Source organism: Nematostella vectensis, chromosome 10 (genome assembly GCF_932526225.1).
Source record: "Nematostella vectensis chromosome 10, jaNemVect1.1, whole genome shotgun sequence".
NCBI classification, from domain to species: domain Eukaryota; kingdom Metazoa; phylum Cnidaria; class Anthozoa; order Actiniaria; family Edwardsiidae; genus Nematostella; species Nematostella vectensis.
In genome coordinates, this window is record NC_064043.1 from 3577187 (window position 1) to 3587279 (window position 10093).

The following is a 10093-nucleotide window of genomic DNA, read 5'->3' on the forward strand; positions in this document are numbered from 1 at the left end:
ACTGGGTCTGAAGAATAATCCGCTGTCTAGAGCGGAAGTGTACCACGGGCGTTCATAATTTTACTTCCGCTTGTTGTGATCGCGGGCTCCGTATTATCGCATTCCTTCATTCTGGGCAGCTGTGGAAGGCTTTTCATTTTGATCGTGAAAAACGTTAGAAATTATGGCTTCAGCCGTGACGGACTACTGTAGATCACTGGTAAAATATATTTTTGGGATTCCTTAGTATTTGCGCTTGATTTTGGTCCATGTTTTTTCATTGTTTCTTCGTGTTCAGGGAGCCGATGGAAGACAACTCCGTTTGGCGGGTCATGTAGGGTTTGACAGTTTGCCGGACCAACTTGTAAATAAATCGGTGAATCGAGGATTCGCTTTCAACATTCTATGTATCGGTAAGCTGTATTTCATTACTATACTTAATGTTTTGTTCTACCTTATAAGAAATTTGATTTTATCAGTCAATGTACTGTGTATAAACACGAAACCCAGCGTCTCGTACATTGTAAGCTTACTACTTTCATACTATTTTTATTGTTATTCTTATGTTAATGGTGTATTTTATACATATATATATTTTTTTAAGGTGAGACCGGGATTGGTAAATCGACCTTGATGGACACTCTTTTTCAGACTACATTTGAAGGTATTTTATTCCGTAGTGTTTTCGTAGTGTACTGGGCTTGCCGCATTTGAGCTGAGGGGAAATGCTTTCAGCGCGACGCGGGCAAATTGGGCGACGCCCAAATCTCATTCAAATTCGGCAGTCAACAAATTCAACAGGTGGTTTCGCGTGTACAGATTACTAACACCTCATTTTCAATCTTGTTTTTAATCTTTTGCAAACCTTTTACCATTGCACTTGAAAACCCTGTATTATCTGTACTGAAGATCAAAAATGCTCGTACCCAGGGATAAAGTTAGAATGTTGCCATGAATTTTGATCTGGTGAATATAGCTGATAGAACTGAAAATTGTGAGAGATAAACATAAGTGCAATAATCAAAGATAACAAAGAACGCATTGTAGATGCAAGTTTAGGTAACCACCCACAGTATCATATAGGAGATATACAGTATGTTCTTAAGGAGGCTCTTTAGTGATTCTTTATAGCATTTACTCGTTTTAAGATTGACGTCTAGTAGTCTCAAATCTCGTTCGATTTCATTCATGTTTTTGGGGGATGATATTTAATCATCCGTATTTGATGGGCTACTGTTTTAGTTTATTTATCGGTAACCGTTACAGTATTTAACATATGGACAGACCAGTATTTTATGAACTTTCCAATATATTTCCAAAAATAACCGATGCTTTTTCTTTAAATTTGCGGAGGGGCATAACTTTTTCTTAGGCATGATGTGGATCATAGTGGCAAGTCTAAACTAAACATGTAATTTTTTTGTCAGTATACTTCATTTTCTAGCTTTGCTTGGGGCAACATTGCGTTATCCTTCAATTTGTGCGAGTCAAAAAGGATTTCGCCACCATTGCAAATGGCCGTTGCACTGCTTATAGATTGACTCAAAGACCGAACTTCTGGCTTTGGTCTCTATATTTAGGGGTTGTTTTGCAGCTGTTCTTTTGGTTGGATCTGCTTTCCACTGAGTGGAGGACTGATTGACAATGGGAAAATGGCACAAATTTCAAAAGCCTCCATTCACAACAAAAAAGGCGGAAAATACCATATTATTACAGCATGTCGAAGACAAAATATACAATACATGCAACAAAAACCACATTAATTATTAAATTAAAGCTTTATTGACTAATAAAAAGTTGTTTTTATTACGCTTTATTAGAGCTTTGATTCCCCCCTTTGATAGCGCTACCAGCCGCCATGTTGGATACTGATTAGTATGCAAAAAAGGGGGCAGAGCGATCCCTTTTATACAGCGCGCTTGTGTTTCAGCGAAGACATTGAATTTTTAAGAGGATTCGAAATCTAAATAAAAATGGTTTTCTTGTGCGTGTTCAAGCGCATGCAACGGGTGTTTGCAGCATGCAAACGGATGAACGAAAATTGAAAACTTTAGCTTCAAAACCCTGAAGTCTTTGTTACTTTTAGTGTCCTTTTGTAAGGATGGAAAATACTTTTACTAGATAAGATTGAGAACCAAATTTCTCGGTCCTTAGATTGTGATTCTTTGTAGGTCAACCTCACTCACACCACCTCCCTGGGGTGCAGATTGAGCATCACACATATGGTGAGTTATTATTTGTATGACGAGTGCAGGAGAAACTTGCCTTAAGAACACCCTATTTTAGCAGGTGTACCACCCTTAATACCCTTCAGTGTTACCCTGCTACAGAAGTGAAGTCTCCCACTCCTTAAAGTGTAACTTGAATGAGGCTTGCAGAGGTTTCTCTTTAGGTTTGCACAAGAGGATGAAACCTCTGCTAGCAGAGTACTTGGTATCTGACATACTGGGCTTCAAAACTATTATATATTGAACTAAACTATGACTGTTCCCAGAATATCATACTATCACATAAAAAATGATACAAAATTCTCCTGGCCAGCTCCCATCTCTGCTAATACAATCCCTGTTTTCTTCTGAATTGGGTGTCCGAAATCTCTTGATAGACTTGAATGAGAGCAACGTAATGCTGAAACTGACAATTGTGGACACTGTTGGCTATGGCGACCAGATTAACAAGGAGGATAGGTATGTTGAAAATATTGACAAGGAGGAAAGATAACAAGGAGGATAGGTACTTTTAAATTGAATTATTTGAAAAAAATATACAATATCTGTTTGTATCAACAGTTCTAGTTCTATTGTAAATTATATCGACCAGCAATTTGACACATATCTTCACCAAGAGTTGAAGATTAAGAGGACGATGGACACCTTTCATGATACTCGTATCCATGCTTGCCTCTACTTTATCTCCCCAACTGGGCACTCGTAAGTATTGTCCTTATACAAATCTTTTTGTTATACATACTGATTGGTTTATTGTTTCAAAATATTAAAAATTTTGTTCATGTAAACACTATTAGTAGGCCCAATTTATGCCTCCCTTAAAAATGTTTGTCATATTTAAAACAGTGGGTGAGGAATTATTGCATCATGGCATATTTCATTGGTACCGAAATCACCTGCCAGCTTCAATGGCATCAATTGGATCATAGCATCATCCATTCCATGATGCTGAGATGCTGATTAGACCCAAAATAGGGTGTGTGTGTGTGGGGGGGGGGGGGGGGGATGAATGTGGGGTGTCTATTTAAATTTTAAAAGTGCCACTTTGTTTTTATCAAATATCTAACATTTTGTTTTCAACAGCCTGAAATCACTTGATCTAGTGTGCATGAAGCAACTTGATAAAAAGGTATGTTTCATTATATTATTCAATGATAGTTGAGCATTATTTTGTTGGTTAGCTTTATCTGTTATTTTTCAGGTCAATATAATTCCAATCATTGCCAAGGCCGACACTATTGCAAAAAGCGAACTGAAACAATTCAAACAGAAGGTACTTTCAGTGAGCGATGTTTCATTACAAATCAAATTGATTGTTTGCTCTAATTGACATGTTTGTTGTCTTCCATAGATCATGGATGAGTTAGAGAGCAATGGAGTAGAAATCTACAGGTTTCCAGTTGATGATGAGACTGTTGCAGAAATGAACTCCACAATGAATGTGAGTTACACCATTATTTAGCTGGAGTGGGCTCTATGCTTAAAATCCTGGCCCCAAACCTGAACATGCATATGAATGTTGGTTGTCTGTAATTAATTCACTGTATGATATTCTGATTTTACAGAATGAAATCCCATTTGCTGTAGTTGGTAGCCGAGAAGAGGTCATGGTGAACAAGACCAAGTCACGAGCACGTGTTTACCCATGGGGGACAGTGGAAGGTGATATTTAACCTATTAATGACCTGAGAACCAAAATCCCTTGTTCTACAAATCCGTAGTTGGTGAAAACTTTCCATCAGTGGACCTTGATTATATGCATATTCACTCACAAATCTATCCTTTGTCTCTTAAGTTGAGAATGAGAATCACTGTGACTTCGTCAAGCTTAGGGAAATGCTTATCAGGTAGAGTATTGCACATAAAGCAACATTCTCATGATTCATTTGTTTTTGTTTGTTTGTTTATTTTTTTGGGGGGGGGGGGGGTGGGGGAAGGGGTTAGGCCGATATTTTAGAAAATCCTTTTTTAGTGTTTTCTAACAATATTAATTCAAAGTTGATTTTATAATCAATTCTTTGGTTCATACACATCCCACATACATCCCCAGGATAATAAATGACTTCATTGTTCACTTTAGGACAAACATGCAGAGTCTAATTGACAAAACCCACACTGTGCACTATGAGCTCTTCCGTCGCAACAAGCTTGAAGAGATGGGCTTCAATGATGGAGATGCCAACAATAAGTCACACAGTCTCCAGGAGACATATGAAGAGAGACGCAAGGAATACATGTCACAGTTTCAGGATAAGGAGGAGAAGATGAGACAGCGCTTCGTGCAGAAAGTCAAAGACAAGGAGAATGAACTCAAAAAAGCTGAACAGGAGGTGAGACGGTAACAGTGTGATGATGTGATCAATACTGAGAGCTTATAGTAACAAATCAAGTGTTGATGGACAATTTTGAGTTGCTTGTTATACCTTATTTTTTTTTATTCTATACAGCTCCATGCAAAATTCGATCACCTAAAGAAAGTGCAAGCTGAGGAGAAGAAAAAACTGGAAGAGAAACGCAAGATGCTTGTAAGTTATGATACCTAGAAATATTTTAAATTTTGTCCGCTAAATATAGGGTCCCAGGTTTGATGCACTACAAATAAAACATGGCACCCGCACAATTTCTAGCACACTATCATGATTTTTTTATAATTTCTCAATTAATAGGCTTTAATTTCTGTGGGGACATTTCATAAGACCAAGCGCTTTGTAAATATGTAGTTTATTATTTTTTTTATTATATTTTGTAAATCCTTTTGCATTTGAATCTAGTGCCAAAGACTTGACACTGTTTTTACCAATGTATTAGAAGTACCTCGTTCCCTGATGGCCTTGCCATCTGAACTGCTGTGCGGGAGACTATTGCATTCTTACCTCTACTACATTTCTAGCGTGTAAATAGTTTTAGAAATACTGTATTTACTGATAGTATGTTGTTTGACAGGAGGAAGAAATGAGTCTCTTTGAAAAGCAAAAGGCTGCAGCAAACACTGCACAGGCTCAGGCCCAGCAGGCTACTGCTCACATGGCCAAGGAACACATGAAAAAGAAGAAATAGGACTGTCTTTCAGCAGAGAGTAAAGTGCAAGGAGTACCCTAGTACGTACTCAGGAACTTTCTAAATAGGTCTCATGGACAAATATTGACCTGCATAAAAAATATAACTACAATTGATAAATGGCCAAGATGCAAAGAGCTCTAGGCTGCCACACCTTTGTTTTTTTTCATTCGATATTTGAAGACAAATTCATACCTGTCAACTCTCTCGCATTAGGCAGGAGTCTCAAGATTTTGGACCCCTGTTCCCGCTCTCCCGCGTTGAGCACCAAATCTCCCGCTTTTTAGCGATTTTTATCGTCATTTTGCCTATTTTCTATTAAAATATTTGAAACAACAATTCCCTTGCATAGCGCAATTTATCTAAGACCCTCGTGAGATTTATAAGTGGATTGGTTTGCGAGAGCTTTCTATACGGCAAATGCCTGCAAGGTTGAACCCACCCCTCCCCCCAAAAAATGAATATCCCCACCCCTACCCCCAAAATATTCTCAAGCCTTGAGATTTTCGGAGGTTGACAGGTATGCAAATTGTGTAAAGAAATCTTAAAAAACTAAAACTATAGTTTAAAACTTCATTTTCCAACCACAATCAAAAATATCACAATAACAAAGAAATGTTTCTTGAATGGTTGTGAAACATTTTTGGGTTGTGCCCTATAAAATTCATGCACTTCATGTTTTTTTCAAGTGCTTTCATGTTTTGGTAGTGGCTAAACTACAAAACATTAAGGAGACATGTCATGCTTGACCTGTCTCCTAGTTTAGCCAGGCCGTAGAGTTCTCAAGATTATAAGAATTGTTCTAACTCAGTAGGACCCTGAGAGAGGAGATAGAGATGTGCCATAGCAAAGTGTTGCAGTAACATAAGGTTAAATACCCTGGTCCCTGAACATCTCTCAGTTAATGATGCTGATGGGCTGGCCACCTTGTCAAGGTAGCTATAGTCAGGCTGTAGAACCAGGATAGATGTTTATTATCCATTCACTGGAAACTGTTTCCCAAATAAGCTAATCCCTCATTAGAAGAGAATTTTTTTCTTACACCACAAAGTTGTAACCTTGCACAACCATACTGATGATATTATCCAATATTCAAATAATCAGATTTAAGCATATTTATAGATTTTTATCTAGTATCCAAATACCTGCTTGCACCATTTCCGTAGCTCAATAAATTTGGCAATGGAGACGTGTATGTTGCTGGTAGTTGCTGGTATTGGGAAGTCTAAAATCAAGGGACCAGATCGCTGTTTTCGGGGAGGGGGAGAGGGGAATGCCCATCTGGAAGATGTTATTCCAGCTTCACGATGGATTGTTTGGGATAGAGGTTCTGTCTTGAATGAAGAGAAACTAAACTATTTAGCAGCTGATATGGGGAAGTGTAGGTTACACTTAGAGTGGACACAAACCAAAACTATGAAAACCACAAGGCCAGAAAATTTATTCCTCTAAAATATTTTATTGATGTTGAAATATAATATATTCAATGATACAAAAGTAAGATCTACCTAAAGTCTATTTACACAAGCTAAGATAGTAAAATATCTACAGTTCACTTGTCTGAATGTATATAAATTATAAATGATTGATAAATAGAGGGCTGTACCCTGTGTCTTTAAGCGCTATCCTGGATTTTTGGCAGTTTCCTAACAGCAGCCGTTTTCTTGATAGGACCTTTCTTTGGGTCTATAATTCGTTGATTATCCGGCAAGCCAAACGATGAATTGGAGTCAATCCTGGCACAGAAACCATAACACATATTTAACGATGTACACAAAGACGAGAGGGTTTTATGAGAAACTGGTCATTAGTGTTATGGATTTTGAACATACTTTCTCATTGTTGCCTGTGAAAATCTTGCAAGGGTCTCCTCACTGTTTCGCTGTGATTCAATCAATGCATGCTTTCTCTTGGTCTTTGTGTCATCAATGACAGCAGAAGTCTACAAGAGAGGGAAGCAACAAATTAACTACATACATATTTTCGCAGGAAATTGGAAAGGACCGAGTTTTAAGAAATATTTTAAGACAAAGAAATAGATACCAGGGCTTGGTAGGCAAATATTTAGGATCCCCTCTGGCAATTCAGATAAGTGTGGAAAGATCCGGGAGGAGGGGGGCAATATGTGAAACATGTTGGGCGGTAAAGCTCCCAATCACTTTTTTCTAACCTTCATCTAGGGAAGGGGGGGGGGGGGGGGGGGGCACAACCCAACCTAGCTCTACCATCATAATAAAATATAAAGTTAATAACAGATCACAGAAATTAAATCAATACTTAAGCCACAAAGTCAAATGTAACATAAAGGAGACTTACTTCATTCAGTGCTGTGAAGTATTGCTTTCTTTCTTCACTAATCTTGTGGTATGCCTGGATGACAACATACAGTTTATAAATTTTGTTCATTATAAGGAAATTGATAATTGCATGGCTTCACAGAGGGTGATAACAGGTGATGTTGCCTTACCTGTAGGTGATCTGGTCATTAGGCCAAACTCTTATACATTTAGTAAATTCTAGGCACAAGGCAATAATCTAAGATTTTTCTACAGCCATAGTGCTGCTCAATAAATATACCTTGGATTCATTATCCAGTCTCCATTCCAAGTCACGAAGTTGGCCCTCAAGTTGAAGTTTATCCCGTTCTGTCTGGCGCATCAATTTCTTTACATCAGCCTGTCAGTCAAATCATGAGGACAATGGTTATGTTGGCATGGTAACAGACAATTGTGAATACATATCCTTGGTATAACATCAATACAAATTTCATATGTTCATTACTCACATCTGTAAGTCCATTGTATGTCCGTAGCGGGTGTGGTTTTCCTGCAACGTAATACATACCACAGTCAAGGGGACTGACAATAACACTTGAATAACAGCCTAAGTGGGCGCCTTAAATTCCTATTTCAAACAGTCAAATGAAAAAAGGAAGTTCTCAGATGTAAATCAAAACCAACTTGGCAGGGAAGAATAGTTGTCTGATATCTGCTTGTAGTCTTGCCACAAGAAGCTCAACCTTATGGTTTGAATAAAGTTTGAGTTTTTTTCTTGAACTTTGCAAAATATTAATTTATAGGATTCTTGTGACATGCAAGCTATTTTGTATATGACAGTTGTTAGACCTAGCTAACCAATAAAAGAGAGCCAAAACCACCAGGCTTAAAAAAATGTACACAAAAGATAAATTCGAACAAATTCAGTATTTCAAATTGTTTTTTAGAGAAAGTGATCTGGCATGTCAGCTGTGTAGTTTTGAATACAGAGCACAGTTAATAACCTTAACTCAAAAAGTTGATAGGCCTATTTAAAGAAAGTTGCACTCTGGCTATCGCTGATGTGCGTGTCCTAACCTGAGGGGCACCATGGGAGAAATTAACTGTGTAATCCAAACAGTGCTAAAAATATCCGCTTGTCTCCACTTTGTAGTCCCAAGATCTTAGGCAGCGGGTTATTTGGATGATATTTTTTCAAGGCTTTTCTATTGATGAGGTGTGGTTTTATTTGGGGGTCTACTGTGGTGGACACTGTGGCGATATTCGCAAGATTTGGTTGCAAAGAAGCACAATTTGGAAGGGAAGACGACTTTGGAACTTGAAGTTTCAGGAACATCATGAAGAGCTAATTGTGCTGGAGTCAATCTTAGAAATTGTTTCCACTCACAAACATTTGTGAACTTTTTCACATCCTTAATTCTATAGCTGTCAATGACTTTTTGTTACTTTGTTGCCTGTCTGAAATAAGATCCCACCACACCGCAGGATACGACACACACATCCCTGATAATGATTTTTTGAAATAGGTGTATACACCAACCCAAAAAACCCTCTATATACTCAATTATAATGGAATTGTTTAATTCCACAATAGGTAGGGTACTCAAGATTATAAATACAAACCCTCCCCCCTCAAAACAACAACCCCCCCCCCCTCCCCTACTAAGTTCTTACCCTCACGAGAAGGGATCTTCATTTGCTCCAGCTTATCTCTCAAAAGAATTATCTGTTTTTCCAACTGTGTGTTCATCTCATGTTGCGTCTCGAATCTTGTCTTCCACTCGTTGTCTAGAAACACAAATCGCATCGGATATTTAGCGCTAGAACCATGACAACCAAAAAAAAATAAGGTGTTTGTTACCTTCGTCGCCTGCTATTTCAAACTTTCCTTGCAGTTCAACTATCGTCTTGTCCAGCTCCTCTGAAGATTGTTCAAGCATTTCCCTGTATTGACGAAAAAGACGGTTAATATAATATCAAACTGCCTTTTTTTTATCCGATGTACGTGCGCGATATAGAAATGATGTAAACAAACATTCGAAATTCTGATTCTTTCAAACGATTCGAACAATTGGAAATAAAACGTCTTGTATAAACAGCTGCTACAGATTAATTGGATGATACTTAAACCTGGCAAGCTAAATCAAAGTTTAATTCCACAAGAGTATTAATAATTTATTTACAACAATAAAAAAGTTATCAGGAATATTAATGACTCACTTCATTTGCTTTTCCTGTTGAATCTCAGCTCTTAGACGTTCGATCTCATAATCCATCTCGGATTTAGGGCTTGTTTGCTTCTTTTGCGCCCTCGATAGGTGGTCCTTAGCCATTGTTGCAGCTTTAGGGGCCACAGAGGGCCTTCTTTCAGCGGGTTTAAGCCGTGTTTTCGGCTGTTCTTTTTTCTTCTCAGACCCAGATGATGAGTAGAGGCGTGTGATGTCTGTTGACCCGAGACCAAATCCGCGCATGACAAGAAGAAACTATGGCAACGGATGTAAATAGATATTTCCCGCCTTTATGCCGTGACGCTATGTTGCGTGAATTTTTTTA

General features: G+C 38.1%; 2 protein-coding genes across 2 annotated transcripts; one reads left to right on the top strand and one right to left on the bottom strand.

The window, feature by feature from the left end:
* The first annotated feature begins 54 nt into the window (after positions 1–54).
* On the top strand, positions 55–6451 carry LOC5509505 (septin-11). The gene is made up of 14 exons (XM_001629963.3): positions 55–199; positions 278–392; positions 584–643; positions 2151–2204; positions 2585–2666; positions 2769–2909; positions 3291–3336; positions 3409–3480; positions 3559–3648; positions 3773–3869; positions 4003–4054; positions 4288–4537; positions 4655–4732; positions 5151–6451. Exons 1-14 carry the CDS (start codon positions 164–166, stop codon positions 5262–5264), a joined length of 1287 nt encoding a protein of 428 aa, XP_001630013.2. The 5' UTR covers positions 55–163; the 3' UTR covers positions 5265–6451.
* A 252-nt stretch (positions 6452–6703) lies between these two features.
* On the bottom strand, positions 6704–10061 carry LOC5509519 (coiled-coil domain-containing protein 169). The gene is made up of 8 exons (XM_001629995.3): positions 9761–10061; positions 9402–9484; positions 9215–9328; positions 8050–8090; positions 7842–7940; positions 7581–7634; positions 7097–7206; positions 6704–7000 (listed from the first exon to the last, which is right to left on the bottom strand). The coding sequence occupies exons 1-8, from the start codon at positions 10009–10011 to the stop codon at positions 6880–6882; spliced, it is 873 nt and encodes a 290-aa protein (XP_001630045.1). The 5' UTR covers positions 10012–10061; the 3' UTR covers positions 6704–6879.
* Between the last annotated feature and the right edge of the window lie 32 nt (positions 10062–10093).